Here is a 16,896-nt window from a genome sequence, read left to right as displayed (position 1 = left end):
AAGAAAACTTACAGTCATGAACAATTTATTCTTTGTATGAATAAATTAAAGGGAATGAGGCAGTGCAGTGCAAGGTGAGTCCTGGGGCTGGATGGTTCTTTTTCTAAAGCTCCTTATTGACTCCCTGCGTGATCTTGTGTAAGTCACTCCACTCCTGGGTTTGCAATCCCCAGTGTGGCTGGGGATTTTTGCCATGCAAACTCATAGGCAGTAAATTACTAGATAAAGCTACTGCATTTGTTTATTAATTTATGGGCTGCAAACTCCGACCGCATTCCTCACTCTCCGAGGATTAAGTGCAGATACACCTGTCTGACCTACACCTATTGTTGCAAAAGCATGTAAAAAATATTTTAAAAATCTGTAAGACCCATAGGGAGTTTTATAGAGCGCGATCATTCCTGGCTCTTCGTTTGCTCCTGAGCAGCTGCGGCCGCAGGACGAGCCCTGGGACAGGGCGGCGCGGCGGGACGCTGTTACTTCAGCGCATCCGCTCCCGTGCCGCGGCCGCGGGCTGCCCGCTCGGAGCAGCGGGACGGCGGCACGGGAGGAGGTCCGGTGCCCGCTCGAACGGGGTGGGCGCGTTTCGCCAGGGGCCTCTCGGAGCAGCGGCGGTGCCGGGCTCCGGTCCGCTTCCGGGCGCGGCGGTGCCGGGCTCCGGTTCCCGGCGCGGCGGGGCCGGGCTCCGGTTCCCGCCGCGGCCGGGCCGGGCTCCGGTTCCCGCACGGCGGGGCCGGGCTCCGGTTCCCGGCGCGGCGGGGCCGGGCTCCGGTTCCCGGCGCGGCCGTGCCGGGCTCCGGTTCCCGGCGCGGCGGGGCCGGGCTCCGGTTCCCGGCGCGGCGGGGCCGGGCTCCGGTTCCCGGCGCGGCCGTGCCGGGCTCCGGTTCCCGGCGCGGCGGGGCCGGGCTCCGGTTCCCGGCGCGGCCGTGCCGGGCTCCGGTTCCCGCGCGGCGGCTCCGGCAGCCGGGTGTTCCCGGGGGCGCGCGGGCCCGCACGAGCGCATGAATGGCGGGGGCGGTGCCGCGCCCCGGCCCCGCCTCCCCCCGGAGCCGGCCGGTCCCTCTGCGCAGCGCTGCCGCCGCTCCCATTGGCTCGCCGGCGCCGGGACATTTGCATGCGGCTCGCCCATTGGCGGAGCCGCTTCCCCGGCCGCCCCGGCTGCGTTTCACCTGCGCCGCCGAGTTGCCCGCACTTGGCGCCGGCCGCCCGCTCCCGCCCCCGGCTCCGCTCGCCCCGCGCCCGGACCGGACCGCACCGCGCCGCCCGCCCCGGCTGCTCCAGCGCGCCCGCCCGCCCGGGAAGACCTGGCCATACGCTCGACGGCTACGCAGGGTTAATCGGCTTGAGCCCTCTGTCGCTTGGATTCGGTGGAAGGAGGATGACAATCTAGATCGCTGTGTGTGTGTGCGTGTGTGTGTGCGCGCGTGTGCGTGTCCTGGCAATTCTGCATTGCAACACTTGCTAGTGGAGAAGCAAGAGAAACCCCCCGGAATTTGGATTAAAAAAAAAAATCAAAAATTTACCTGGGGTCCCTGGCTTATTTCTTCTTTTTCCTTTTTAATAGTCCCTCTCAGCAAAGTGAGAGACAGGGATCGCAGGCAGGGAAAAGTCCTCAAGGACCCCGTGATCCTGGAGGAACCTGAACAGGACCCTCGTGCGGACATGTGCGGCTTTCCTGCGCACTCCTGGAGGCTCGGTACGGCCGCGGGGCTCCTGCCACAGTAGATCCAGCCCTGGGAAACGGCGCGTCTTATTCGTCTCTGTGTGGTTACTAACCTTCCCCCATCCCTCCCCTTCCCTGCCAGCACTCGCTCTCGCACACACACTGTCTCTTTTCTTCTTGAGCACACACGCACACCCCTAGAGCCTCGGAAGCGACTCTTTTTTCTGCTAGCATGGGTCCCCTGGCATCATGAACGTTATTCTCTCTCCCTGGCTGGAATTCAGACTGCCCGTCTGTAGGTGTCTTGTGCCTTGACCATGCACCTGAGAATAGACCCCAGCATTTGCCCGGGACGCCGCCCCGCCTGGACCCTGTGGATGTGCTCCCTCTTTTGGGGATGTATCGTCAGCTCTGTGTGGAGTTCCTCTAACGTTGCTTCTTCTGCCTCCTCTTCCTCGTCTGTTTCTCAGGCTCAGTATGAGCATCACTTCCACGGCAGCAAGCACCACTCTGTGCCTATCTCTATCTACCGCTCCCCTGTCTCCCTCCGAGGAGGACACGGTGGGTTCCCACTCTTGTTTCTTTCTAACCTTTTTGCAGAGCAGTTGGAGCAGCAGAGGGGGAGCAGGGACGATGGCTGTGTCTCCGGGGGAGGGGGGTCCTCCCTGCGCCTCATATTTCTGCCCCGTCCCCATTAACCCTCCACTCCTGCACTGCCCCCGAGCCGAGCCGAGCTAGGGCTGAGGACGCAGCGCTTCGAGAGCCAACTTCCCCGGCCGGTGTGGTCCAGCAGGACGGAGGGTGGGGGCCGGGGCGGGCTCGGGTCGCTCCGTGCCTGACGGCAGCACCGAACAGCTCGGGACGGCGGAAGGGCATCCGCTCCTGTCCCGCTGGGATCCTGCGACGGGGAATCGCTAACTCCCTGGCTTGTAGCGGCTGACATGGTCATTGCAGCAGCGCATCTTCCCCGCCGGCCACCCTCGTTTCCCGGTCGCCCAGCTGCGGGAGGGCCAGCCGGGAGCTTGGGGAATTGCCGCCGCCGCTCCTCCCCTGCCTCGCAGCGTTCCTGGGTGAGGATAGGCGTACAAAGGAAAAGGCGAGGTCTCATTCCTGCTCCTGGCTTCCTGCTTGGTGTCTGGTAGTGTCTTCCTGGGAAACCCTGGGGCAGGAAATAATAGGGAGTAGGTTGTCACTCTGGCAGCAAAGGAGAAGGGGAAGAGGGTGCCAGAGATGCCGAGAGAGAGAGAGGGCCAGCATCGTGCCCGTGAAATGCTGAGCAATGCTCAGCAGCTGGACCTACACAGCCTCTTAACCTCTTAACCAGCTCTCTCAAGTCTCCCCACCCTGACAGGAGTTGGCCTAGGCCGGTCTGACATGGGGGCTTTTCCTCATCTCCACCTTCTCCTGTATGCTGTCCTTGTCCCTTAGCTTCTGTTTTCAGTCATATCAGCTGGGAGAGGCAGGCAGGCCAAGGTCTGGCCCTTTCCCTCCAGGACTGCAGGTCAGGGTCAGGTCTGGCTTTCCATCATAGGAGTATTCACCTAGAGATTCACATTTGTGCAGGGCCAGAAGAAGAATCAGTATCAGAAATGAGGCATAGGAACACTTTGAAGGAGAGGGAAGGAAGGAAGAGCCCTGGCACAGTTGGTGCCACATGACATGGCTGCAGCAGAGACTTTGAGGATGTGCTGGCAGGGCTGTGTCAGGGTTACGAGGATATTGAAACCTGGAACACTCCAGGTGAGTGTTCAGACAACCAGCAGAGCAGTTTGAAGGGTTCAAATGGCACAGCAATGAATGGACCTCCAATGAAATCTCCAGGTACCTTGGCAGAGCTGTAGAAGAAGTTCAGTATTGCAGGTCTGAGCCGAGGCGCGTTGGAGAGGGAAAGGGCTCAGGAACACAGCCAGGAGGCAGATGCTGCAGGTCACAGCTGAGCACCAGCACACTCCTGTGCTAGCAGGAGGTGCTCTGGCAGAGCTGCTGGAGGGCATTGGAAGAGGGTGACAGGGAGCTCTGCAAGGTAGGTCGTCGATGCTCTGGCAGTGCGGGAGGGGGAGCCCAGGGCACTGCAGAATAGCACCGTGCTGCAGAGGCGAGGGCTCAGGACTGAAGTGGCAGTGGGTGCAGTAGGTTGAGTGGGAGGTGTTCAGCCATTTCTGCAGATACAAGTGGCACTATCCTTTCAGCCTATCAAACTCCCACTTCTGCTCCAAAGTTCACATCCATCCTAAAATACAAGAGAAACATTCAGGTCCCACATGGGAAGGGAATCAATGCCATGCCAGACATCAAGACCATCTGTTAAGCACCACCCATGTGAAAATCAGTTATGGGTTATTAATCACTAGCAGCAGGAGCCCTGTTATTTGCAGCAATACTTGAGGACCATCTGAGAGAGTCCCTGTTGTGCTAAAGCAAGAAATATGAGGGATCAGCCAGTCACTGCCCCAAAAGGTTTTCAACACCCCAGCTTCTGTAGCTTAGTTATGTGATGAAAGGAGATAGCCAGCTCTGCCTAGTAGGTCACTTGTGAGGAAAGGAGAGAAGGATGTCACAAAATGTGATAGTGTTTGGTTTTGCTGTTAAAGTCAGACAGTAGTCTGCGTGAGAGTCTACAGTGTGTTTCCTGGTCAAGAAATGATCACTCTTTTCTCCTTGATGGCTTTTTCATCTGCCCTGAAAGTCAAGGAAATCCTCATTTAAGAGTCAGGGAGCAAAAGCAGTTATCAACTTCAGTAAGAAACAGGCAATTTTTTTGTGACCCCATTGCAGAAAGGAAACAAGGGAAATAGAGGATTCAGGGAGCTCCAGCTAATGCATAAGTCAATGTGGCTTGTTTGTTTTTTTGTGTGGGATTTTTTTTAGTTGGGTTTTTTCTTTCCTAATCACGCCTTGTAGCAAAGCTGTCATAAAAACCTCCTTTGGCCGTGAATAAGGGGATGAATGGGGTGGACAAAGAGAGAGAGACAGAGAGAGAGAGAGAGAGGAAGAAGAGACCACAAAGACAGCTGGTGTTGGAAATATGCATAGTTTATTTTTGTGTGTTCTTTCACTGTTGCACAACAGAGGCACTTGGAACTTGGATCTGTAACAGCACTGAGGACTCAGATTCCAAGGAGGCTGTGCACTCCCTGTGTGTCCTGGGATTTTGATTATTTGTTTTTTCTATAGAGAAATAAGAAATTAATTTTGATTGGTGCCCTGCTTGGTGGCTACATTAATACTGATTTTGGAAGGCATCAGATCAAGATCATGGCCACCCTGCTGTGTTGTCTTTCACCCCCACAGTGCTGACCACTGGGACTCAGTCTTGTATTTAAACATATTTTACTTTTTCTCCTACATCCCAGTGGATTTCAATCTGTTTGAAGAAGCAAATTAATATCTAGCACAGAGGAAAAATAAATGTCTCATGAGCAGTGAGTACTTGTTTGGAGCCTGTATCTTAGTGCTCCTTTAAAATGAGCGGAATACCTTCTTGTGGCTTACCTTGAGCAGGACCAGACCCAGATCTGGCAGTCACTACTGTGCTGGTGTTACAAGAGTTAATTCTGAAATCACTGAGTTGGTGCTTTAGGGTAGTTGGGCTGCATCCTGCAAGTGCAAAACTTGGCACAGCACATTTTCTCAAGGAGAAAGTCTTTCTAACAGGTTTACCTCCTTGTCAGCAGAGGAATGTGCCTGGCTGGGCAGGGGACTTGAGAAAGTTAGAACAAATCTTTTTTCCATGTGAGGACTTTCCTAGACTAGCAGAATCTTTATCCCTGAATAATAGAACGGGCAACCCTTTATTCCGTTTTTTTTGACTAGGGGCTTGTGGAACGGAGGGAAAGTTGGGGCTGTATTTATTGAAAGTTCACATGTGCTGAATCCTCCTGTCTCCCCTGGGCTATTTAGTGCTGTGCTGGGTCAGCTGCTTTGCTGGAGCCTGCAGCAGTGACTTCACAGCCCCCCATTCCACATCCTCATTGCCTCAGCTGATGAATAATGCCTGCCTCTAGTTGACAGATAAAATTAAGGGATTTTGTTAGTGTTTGGTCTTAGTGATGAATAAATTACTTTCTCTTTTTTTTCTCCAGCTGTCCTTAGTGGCTGGGAGCAGGGGTGCTCAGAGGCCATGTGTGGTGCCTTTACTGCCCCTGCCTGCAGGGTCTGCTCTGCAGCTGTGGGAGCAATGGTGGGCACAGGATAGTTTCTCTTCATTTTCACTTTGTGGGGCCTAGGCTAGCCTGGACTTTTGCACAAGTCATAGGAAAAAGTGTGGGTCTGTTGTGAGGACTGATAGTGGGCAATCACCAGATCTTGTGGGTATAACTCGCAGGCCTGAATCAATTCTTAGATGTTCTGTAATTTATATGAAGCATTTCCTTCTCCTATATCTTTTTTAAAATTAGCAAATGAGGGTGAATGCTTGGACAAATCAAGAGAGTGTTTCCATAAGATAAGCAGGTGTTCTGCAAACCAGCATCAAAGATTTCCACACACCTCTAGCAGTGTACCCTTTTTAAAATACCTATGTCCTTGCTGCTCCTCCAGTGTGACCTATTCCTCATCTCAACATTCTATGTTCTTGCAATCCCGCCTTTTCATTATGATAGGAAACAGATTCCCCATCCTTGGCACTGCCCGTTCCCCAGTACAAAGCAGGACCTTTCCTGTTCCTCCTTCACCAGGAGATTACTTCGAGCAAAGATTGGTAGCTTTAACAAAATGGGAAAAATTGTTCTGTACAACGCAGTCAGTGATCCACCAAAATTAACTTCACTCAGAGCTGAAATTAAAGTTGCAATTAAGTTCTGCAAAGGTGAAAAGCTAGTAGTCTGTCTACTTTCTGTGGCTTGTCTTTATTCTCATATCAACAATGAAACCTAATTTTTTGGCAGAGGCTAGTTTTGGTGTATGCTTGAATGTTTACATTCCCTTCCTCAGAGATGTTAACAATGATTAAATATTTTTAAAAGAAATCTCCTTAAATTATCTCAAGCTGGCTATCCAGAAATCAAAGCATCCAAACTGACTCACTTGGAGTTTTAAGTGATCATAGCTGGGCTTTTCCCTCCTTGTGCTGACTCTGTAGCTCTTCTGAGAAAGCACAGTTTTCAGTAGTTGAATACAGAAAAAAATTCGGTATGTACAAAGTCTGTTTCCTCAAAATGACATTGCTATTTGACTTATCCTTTGCATGCTTTTCTGTGAAACAATTTCTGATCAGATGCTTTGACTTCTCATTCTGTATTAACTGTTCTCAACTTGGAATAGTTTGCATTGATCTCCAAAACTGATGCTAAAGTCTGTTCACCTGGTACTTGTTCTTAGGAGATTCCAATGATCTTATGAGATCTGGATCATGAGAAACTTAATTGTTGAACTGTCAGTCTTATTTAGTATATGTCTCTGTGCTCTTTGAAACATTACTCAGATCTATACTGCTGAAGGTATAGTCTCTTAAGACATGTAAAAAAGCCTCCTCTGAAAGCGATGTTGTGCTTGCTCACTATCTTATAGCCCATTTTGCAAAAGGGGGAATGCTAGTCCTAGTCAGAATTAGATCAGGACTTTCTTCCTTTTTGTATTTCCTTTGCAATTTAGACTGGAGAGAGGTTTCTTTTCTTTATTGCTTCTGCTTTTGGATAATACAGCCCTGACTTTTCAAGCAACTGCCACATTCTGCTGCAGAGGTGACTACATTTCAAAAACAGATGAAATATCCTGCTGTATACTTTGTATAGGTATTGATGGTGTAAAGAATATATGGTTATATGATATCAGCTATGTAGTGACGATACTGCAGAATGAGAATGTTACTTCATTTTGGCAAAAAATTTTCATGGCATGAAAATTTATGCTTGAACAGTATTGTGACAGCCACTGGATTATTATATACTGTGCTCTTGGGAACTCCAAATTCCTTACACATCTCACTAGAAGGAGGAAAATGCACCTAGATCATGTAATGTGGCAATACTGACAAGAACTTAATAGTCTTCAACTGGTGGTGGGGAAGTTCCATGGTTTGCCATACAGAAGATATCAGAATAAAGAGCTGGAGCTTCTAAGTGCAAGGAGTATAAATTTTGTCTGGGAAGTGCAAAGAATGACCATTCATCTGATTTTTTCTTTTCCATGTGCTGTGCTTTAAGAAGACCATCTCTCTGTGTAGCTGCCCAGGATGACAGTCATGTACTGATTGGCTGCCTTGGTTTATTTGTGAATTTTTTTTTTTTGGTTGGTTGGGTTTTTTTGTTTGTTTGTTTTTGCATTTGCTGTCCTGGCCTGGTGGTCTTTGATAACTATGAAAGGTCATTTTCACTAGCGAAAAAATAAAAAAAAAAGGTTTTCATGTCTTCTGTGTAACCTCTGTACACAAGGCGACATGCAGTTTAACGATAGCTCTGATTTGTTGTATGACCTTGACAATTCATTACTTTACTTTCTGACTTGTTTTCCTCATCTGTGAAATTAAGAGAAAACTATTTTTTCACCTAGGTGAGGCGAGCAGTTCTGGTGCATCTATGTGCTTTGAGATCCCTGGCAGGGAGCCATAGAAATGAATGAAACCCCAGCAGTCCTCTTGGGCTTTAGATGTCAGAGAACCTTAAAAGAGCAGCATGTTTGTATTTCTTCTTGAAGGACAAGCAAGACACTTTCAAATTCTGAACATAGATCCTAGTAGTGTTTTTCCCCTTATGGCTTTAAAGCCTGGACAGGCTGTAGTGCCAAATCCCAGCACTGGTGTTTCTGAAGGAGCCAGGAGAGCATTTTGGCAGAGTGCTGGCTATGCCAAACTCCAGAGGGCCACTGTAACCAGGGACCTGTGATTCACCCTGGCTCTCTCACCACTCTTGCATATTACTTTGCTTGCATTCTGTATATGTGTGTTGTTTTTGCACATTAAAACAACTACTTATATCCCTGGGTGACTTCCCCCAAACTATGAATTTAAAGTACTTCCGAAACTGTCTTTTAGAATTTGAATATAATTATATGCTTTGGGTGTAAATTGTGGTTTTTGCTACATAAGAAACTAATGGAAATGATCTGCCTGTTCCTGTAGTTTACAGATTATACACTTTATATCTGGGGATGTATATTTAGGCTGCTTTTCTGTATGGTGTATTAAGATGAAAATGAAGTTAGTGTGAGCTATAGTGGTTGCGAAGCATGAATAGTGGGGCTGATAAAGGACATTACTAAACTGATCCAGTGCTAAAGTGTACTTTTATCATCTCTTAGTTTTTCATATTTCATCTTTTTGCATTCTTGATGCTGGAGGGCAGAAGAGGGGGAAGTATTTTACAATCTACGGAGAGTCTTGTGTCTGCAGAAGATCAAGAAACAGGGTGGATAAATCAGAAAGAGGTAAAAATACGGCTAAAAAAAGACCCTTTTCTTATTCTGTGAATACCATGTGGTAAAGTGTGAGGGAACACTTTGTTTTCCAGAGGGCTCAGGAAGACAGTACCATCAGTTTAGTCAGCAGTCCAGGCTCCATTTAATAACTTCAGAGGGAATCAGTTTCTATGCTATCCTTGGAACTTGATTTTGAATTTAGAATAAATTCAGTGTATTAATCAGGTCAAATTACTGGAAGATTATTAATCTGCGTTAATCAGGTCAAATCATTGGAAGATTATCAATCTAAATTAAGAAGATCAAATTATTGGAAGGGGTGGGGAGCTGAAGTTCAGATTTTTTTCACAAAGCTCAATCTTTAATGTCATGCTGCGTGACAAGAACTGAATTTCTGGACATGTCTGGTGAGCCCTTTGTTTTCTTGCTCATCTGCTACACTGCCCAGTGAGGGTTTTCATGGCTTCCTGTCATGGCTGGATCTTGCAGTTACAGCAGCCTGCTGCTCCTGCTCTAGCCAGTTTGCTTAATAACTCCAGCCAGTGGGGACTTTACAGGGGTAACGTCTAGAAATATTTTCTGTCCAGCTGGTTCTGTGTGTTTGCTGTCTCAGCTACCAATGTTTCAGTGCACAGAAGTCCTCCTTTTCTGGTAAAGGCTTCAACCCTGAGCATGAGTACAAAGCAGCAGAGTATGGAAATTCCCTGAGTAGCATTGGGAAGTCAAATACAGGGTGGTTAAGGGAGAGAACACGTAAAAGACACAATAGGCCTGAAATTATTGAAGAAATTCAAGTGTTTCTGAGTAAGAGAGTTTAAAAAACTAGAAAAAAATAAAAAGAGAAAAAAAAAAAAGAAGGACCTGTGTCACTATAGGACATGAGAAAGCACAACACGAGCCACTGCGATGGCAAGGTAAAAAAGAAGGTTTATTTTCTGCCTCTTAACTTTTATGTTTTCCTAAAGGTGACAGTGGATTGGAGAGTGAATGTGCCACCTCTCCAAAGACATTGGGCAAACTACTAGTAGATCAATTTCCTCCACCCCCATGAAGGAATGCAAAACAATATGTTGTTTATAGAAAATGTGTGGGAAAGTTTTCTAATAGAATGTAAACTCAGAAGGCTTTAGAAAATCTTAAGAATCAGGGCGACAGACCTGGTTAATTTTATTTGGCTGTTACATTGACTGGACTACATATAGAAAATAGGTTCTCCTGTGTTTATTGCATTAAAGCCTTCGTATTTTGTAACTTCCTGAGTTATGGTGATCATGTGGGACAGTTTCACTCCAAAGACTCTTGGAGCTTGCAGTCATATAGGCATGTTTTCTTACAAGCACTGTTAATCTTTTAGTATCTGGTGAAATAAAAGTGATAGCAGTAGGTTGAAACCGGACATTTTTCTCTTTCCTTTATTTGTTCTTGATTTACTTGTCTAATGGTAGCTCATCTCAGCTTTTCTTATATTCTGATTATGCTACTGCTAATAATGATGTTCTGCGCTTTCACAGGAGAGTTTGTCATTCACTGATGTTCACTGATGATGTCTTTAGGCTGGTGGCCTGGATAGGACCTAGAGTGATCCTCAGTTTATGTGGCCTACATCTAGTCATGTGCTTGTTTCACCTCTCTGTGGCATGACCTCTGCTCCCCCAAGGTCATCTTTTCTTTGTAGCTTAGTAGTGAATGCCAAAGCTATTTTAAGTTTCCCTGATCTTGCTACCCTGTCTACAGTCCAGCATATTTCTGTCAGTGTAAGTTCGGAAGATACTGATGGCTTTGAATGCCTTTTCACTTTTTATTATCTCACCATGGAGCCTGCTTTCTTTCCTGTCCCTTCATGCATTCAGAGGCAGTTCATTAGAGGCAAGGAAAAGACAAAGAAATTAATTTTCCTTGAGAAATATATTCAGCACCTTATAGAGGCTTGAAGAAGAGAAACAGAGCAGAGAATTCTTACTAACTTATTTTCAATTTTTTTTTTTTTTTCATGGAGAATCTGGAGACAAAAAGTTTCTGTGCCATACACACATCCATTTACCTTGTAACTTATTTTTCTGACACTAGGCACTATGAACATACCAGAATTCCAGTAGGCTGGAACAGAATAAGCTGATGTGGGTGCCTGTCCTTCAGAATTGATGTGCATTTGCTTTGTATAAAAAGAATATATCTTGTAATCAAATATCAGAGTGGCAAATTCTGCTCAGATGGCAGGGTGGCAAATTCTGCCAGTGTTGTGTATCAAAGCTTATTTCAATTCAGGTAATTGTTATTTCAGACAGGTTAATTTCTACTTAACAAGCCATATACTTGACTACTTTTCCTGGCCCAGACATTAGGAAATATACACTGGCAAAATGAACAGCCTCCCTTACTGGTCTAATCAATACTTGACAACTGTTTGAAAAATGGTCAAAACCTGAGCCTTTTGTTCACTCCTTGATGAGAAATTTTTTCACTGATGTCATTGAAGCCATATTCCAGTTGTTAATGAGCAGTGCTGAAGAGGTTTTTCCTCACCAACAGCATGGAACAGAACTGAAGACAAGATCCCCCAAATATTTTCCCTAGCTCTGCTCCTGGCTTAGCTTGATCTACTGGATGGTGAATCATACATTGCCAGATGATTCAGTTTCTCTATGCTGTAGTGCAAAAATATGATGATTTTTAAAAATCTTGTTAGATCCTGACATAACACATGTGAAAGGAGTTCTCTCTGTTGTTATGTTTTTCCCCCAACATTCTGGAAAGGTATCTTCAAACTTCAGCCAGCATATATGGTCCTTGGAATTTAAGGAACATCACAGTGGTATGGCTCCTGGTACTCTCTTTGGAAGAAGTCCTTCAAAGGATAGGTGCCTTTTTAGGAAGACATTTCTGCAAAGAAATCCTGATTCTCATCCTAAGAATACATTGTCAGAAGCATTGGCAATGCCTGGGCTGTGTGATTAGATGCAGTGTTTTGTTTCAGTCCTTTCTGTGTGAGAGCAGTTCCTATTGCTGGTGATGGTTTCATTTACTGCTTCAAGGAGCATTGTGGACATGCATTTCTCTTCACTGGTTTTAGAAATCTGAGGGGATTTTTTAGACCAGTGACCCAAAAGCTGAATGTATACCCCAGCCTCTACTTTCATTGTCCTTGTTGGCTGTCTTCTGCTTCTGTCACAAGTCAGATTTTGTCTGCAACTGTTCAATCAATTCATTTTATCAAAAATCGTGAACAAAATTATTGAGGTTATTTCAGCAATCAAGGAAAAGAAGAGGGGAGGAAGAAAAGAGAAGGAAGATGGAAATTAAACTGAAGTGTAAATTCATTCCCATTCTTTCTTTCTCTTTAATCAGAAGTAAAGGAAGGAAGCATTAGGAGAGCCATTAAAGTCCCAAGTAATTCTCAAGAAAAGAGACAGGCAATTTAAAGCTAGAGGAAAAAATACACCAAATAAACAGGACAGGAAGGATCAGTATCAGAGCTCAGCAAAGGGGCTGCCCTGTTGGCTCCTCTTTATCTGAGCTGGAGTTTCAAGTCTGAAGAAGGCTGTGGGTATGCATCTTGTCCACCAGAGCCCCAAACTGCTGATGTTCAATGTACAGTGGTCTTTTAGCCAGACACGTTTTTGACATTGGATCTAGACTTTGGAGTTTTCTATGTGTTCTAGAAGTCCAGTTACTCTGATGATTGAATCACGCAATTAGCTTTATTTTTTCCTTTTTTTTTTTTTTTTTTTTTTTTTTTCTGCTTTTCACTATGTGTTTTTGGAAGTCTTATTGTCAATAACTAGAACAAGACATTAATAAATTTAACTTATTGCCTATCAGTCTAAAGACTCAAGGTACTTTTTTTTTTGTAGAGGGAGAAAGGCTGGATTCTGCTGCTGCTTGGCAAGAGGAGAGCTGTGCAGTGCTTTATTTGTGTTGCTAAGAAGGTCACTAGGACAGGCTCAGGTAAAGGCAGGGCTGTATGGCAGTCAGCACTGGTGCCTCTGGATGTGTGCTTGCCCTGTCTGTGCTCCTCTGTTACACAAGGCACTAAGAGGAGCAGTTTGTTCAAATACAGGGATTGAATAGTGGGCATTTTTGCCTGGGCACCCCTCCATGTGTACACAGGGATATGTGCAGTATTTCTCCTTGGGGAAACTTGCTTCTCTTCAGAAGCGGTGTTTGGTTTTTAGATTTCTGCTGAGGTTTGGGATGATGATTAGTTCATGTCCATAAGGGAGCTGAGTTCAGGTTCAGGAAAGGGCTAGGAGTTCTGTGTGAGGAGTATTTCTGTCTAAATACTGTGTAGAGACAAAGCAGTCATATCTGCAGAAGCTCTTTCTTTTATCCAATTTCACTGCCTGAGCAACCATTCTACAGCAACCCATTTCTATAACCTTGTTAGATTTCCTGGATTCAAGGGCACCTAGAGAGCATGATTCAATCCTTGGCCTTCATGTAACTGAACTTGACCATGTTTAAAGAGGTCCTAGTTAGTCAAGAAGCTTAAAATATGGCAACAAAGTCCCTGATGTATTATATTATTGTAATGCCATCATTTTATACTGCAGTGCTAATGATTTCCAATTATTTGTAAAAAAAAATATTTATAAATAAAATAAAGATTAAAAATAATTGATTATTCTTACCTACATGATCCTCAAACAAAAAAAAAATGCAATGGGTGACTCTTGTAAAATACAAGATTTCTGTTATCTTTGCTGTTTTACTTCACCCTTGCTTTGCATGTCTTTACATGCATCACAGAAAAATGGTGCAATCATTCTAAAAGAATTTGTGGGAAAGTTTTAGGATCCTGCCTTGCAAACCTAGGTTCTATAAGTTCATGGACAAAACTGTACTATTAGAAAATCATTTGGAGTCTTATAGTCTATAGTTTTGTAGGGCTACAGTCTTACAGTAGCAAAGATTCAGGAACTAAAAAAGATTTTTGTATCAAATTACAGTTGAGTCATGGACTCTGTCAGTAATCTCTGAGGACAAGGCTTAGAAAATGTGTGAGTGAATGTAGAAATTCACTGATAAAGAAATTCCCCTTTAGAGTTGAGGTAAGCAATGGACTAAACTGGCCCAGGATGCTGAGCTTCAGATAAACTCACAGTACAATCAATGATATGTCAGCACTAGTTTTGTTTAGATGTTGATACACAATTTGAAGAGACATATCCAACCTGAAGGAAGAAATTAATCAGAGAAGATTACAAGAATTTCCGTGTACACTGGTCCATCTGGTCTGGTATTCTGTCTCTTGACTGTGGCCAGTGCCAGATGCTACAGATGGATGCAAATAACCTCTTTGATATATTTAATTGTATATCCCAAGGGAGGGTTTTATTTTTTTTTTTTCCTTGACCTCACAAATGGTGATCACCTTATGCTGTAAACTGAAAAGGGGACTCACTGTAGTTTTGTCTTGGTTATAATATTTCATATGCTGTTCTGTGTAAGTCTTTTTCTTTTGCTAACTTTTTCCTTAGCTATTTTTAGATTGCCATCTCAAAGCATTTTATGCAGCTTCTTAGACCATCACAGCACTGATAGAGGGCAAGCAACATTTTTTGTATTTCTTATTCTATGATGAGAAAATGGGACATGGAGAGGCAAAGCAGTTTGCTGAGTCAGAAACTGTTGCCACATTTGAACAGCCCAAGTTCTGCTGAAATCCCAGGGTTTACTGCTTTCTGTCACTTCAGTCCAGGTTATCAGGGTGCCTGATTGGAAGCACCTAACAGGCTTTGGAGGTTAATAGAATTTAGGTTATCTGAATGTGGCTGTGCACAAAGTCAAAGCTGATAGTACAACCTGGCACTGGTGGCATCTGATCCAGTGCACTTTTCACATTGCTCTTGCATGGTGGCATGGTTGTGTTCCTGTCTATGATTTCTTTGCTGAAATACGTACACAGGGAAGGGAGGCACATGTATAGTTAGTTTGGCACTACCAGGAAGCATTGACCATCATGATCAATCCATCCATGTACTTTTAGTCTGATATGTCTGAAATACTTACTTTTTTCCCCTTAAAAAATATGGTTTGTGGGTAGATTGTTGGTACAGTGCATGTCCATATCTTCCTGAAATATTTGGCTTGCTACACAAGAATTACAGCATTGTACCTCTTTTTCTTGCTAATAGCAGCCCACACCATGGATTTCTGAGGACTAGAAGTATGATGTCTGTGTGAGAGAGAGAGACTACATGTTGCTTTGCAGAAGAGTTGTTTTTGTTTGCATTTGTGTCTAGTAATAATAACCTCAGCCACGTTAAATGCTGCCAGAAATGTTTTCTCTTCTGCCTCCAAACTGCAACATTAAGCCTGTTGTGTCAGTGTCAAATAGGATCTGCCATGTACTCACAGTGTTTCAGTTACTGCCCATGGTGCATAGAAATAAGTCCTTTATATTCAGTGTTTTTACTAATGTAAATCTTCCAGAGAGCAGCTTTCACATGAGAGTATCCCACAGGGAAAGAGGCAGAGTAGTCTAAGCTAGGAGTATGGAAACAGCAACTTGTGAGTACGGGTCATGGTTTAGCCCTGCCTTCTGCTGTCACTCTAGACAAATCAGAGCTTGACCTCTGCATATTCTAAACTCCCAGGTGGTAATAGGGAGCTGAAACATTTCCTAGTCTTGGGAGACATAACCAGCCTGATCTTGCTTTCACCATTGCAAACCAGAAGACATTTAGCATCAAGAAGAGTCTGTTATGCTGGCCCTGTGTTCTCAGCTGGCTGCAGGTCACGTCAGTTCCCTCGCAGTCTGTACCTGCCTGTCTAAAGAAGTAGCTCTGACCTGAGTATCCCAGTTTCAGCCTCAGCTGTACGTTGTGCCAACTTCAGATGAAAATCTTTATCGATCTCTTGCTTTTGTCTACAGTTGGCAGACTCAGCCACAGAAAAGGGATTCCAGGGAACTTATGACCTGGGCAGAAAGGACTTCCAGTTGCTGTTGTGATATATGATGTGAGTAGAGTAGGGTACAAACAAATGAAGAGCTGTCCCATCTATTTTACTCAATATTGGTTGTTTTTTTTTTTTGGTTTTTTGTTTTTTTTTTTTTTTTTTTTTTTTTGTTTTTTATTTTTTTTTGCCATATGGACAAAACCCCAAAAAGCTGAAAATGTTGAACTGGCTATTCCAAGGAATCTAGAGATCAGTCCAAGTATCTTCTTTAAACATTTACTGCTTGAGAAAGATTGGTCAAATTTTTTTGTGAAACATAAAAGAACCTGATGCAAAACAATGGTAATATTTTTTCTGTGCACAAACACACCCATTGTATGCATCTGCTTATGGCTTAACACCATATGAAGGAATTTAGCTAGAAAATCATTAAACTTCTACAAGAAAACTAATATCATTAAAAGATGTTCTCCCAAAACCCATTCCTTACAATGCCTGTACTCTCAGGCTACTTCTGCAACAATCTTGCTAAATTCATCCCCAGGAACAAAATTCATTTAATGAAACCAAGCACAGACTGCCTGATTTCTGTAGTTGCCATAGTAAAATGTCCCTCACAGTAAACGGTCCAGAGCCCTGGACTTTAACACGTGTATGGTACAACCTATTAATCAGTGTTGCAAAGTCATCCAGTGCTTGCAAAAGTCCTTATGGAACCAAAGCTGGGGAAAACAGAAACCTGCCATATACCATGGCAAACTTACCCAGACTCTCAGTAAATAGAAACATCCAGTTAACAAGGGAGAACATTTTTCACAATCACTCTAACCTATTAGCCCTGATCCTCAAAGGAGCCCTTCAAAACAGTTTCAAAGAAAGATCTTAGAAACTAAAATTTGTTACTGATAAAAGGGCTGTGGGTAGCAATAATCATTTATTATATGTTGTAATTCTTCTTATGTCCAGCTGTCTGTGAACTC

General features: G+C 44.7%; 1 protein-coding gene across 12 annotated transcripts in view; it reads left to right on the top strand.

Annotated features, from left to right (window-relative positions):
* The window catches only part of NRXN3 (neurexin 3), a 963,379-nt gene that overhangs the window by 606,989 nt on the left and 339,494 nt on the right, over window positions 1-16,896 (top strand). For 3 of the 12 annotated variants that reach the window (XM_021542861.3, XM_021542854.3, XM_021542853.3), the window contains exon 1: window positions 1,207-2,224. The exons of 7 other annotated variants lie outside the window; for them this stretch is intronic. In XM_021542861.3, the coding sequence (XP_021398536.1) occupies window positions 1,981-2,224 (244 nt within the window). In that variant the 5' untranslated portion in view covers window positions 1,207-1,980. Of the gene's footprint in view, window positions 1-1,205; window positions 2,225-16,896 lie in introns of those variants that run through there. 2 more of the 12 variants (XM_021542859.3, XM_021542860.3) reach the window with 2 other exon arrangements.

Source organism: Lonchura striata, chromosome 6 (assembly GCF_046129695.1).
Source record: "Lonchura striata isolate bLonStr1 chromosome 6, bLonStr1.mat, whole genome shotgun sequence".
Lineage (NCBI taxonomy): Eukaryota > Metazoa > Chordata > Aves > Passeriformes > Estrildidae > Lonchura > Lonchura striata.
The sequence above is the reverse complement of the archived record's forward strand: the minus strand, read 5'-3'. Positions and strand labels throughout refer to the sequence as shown.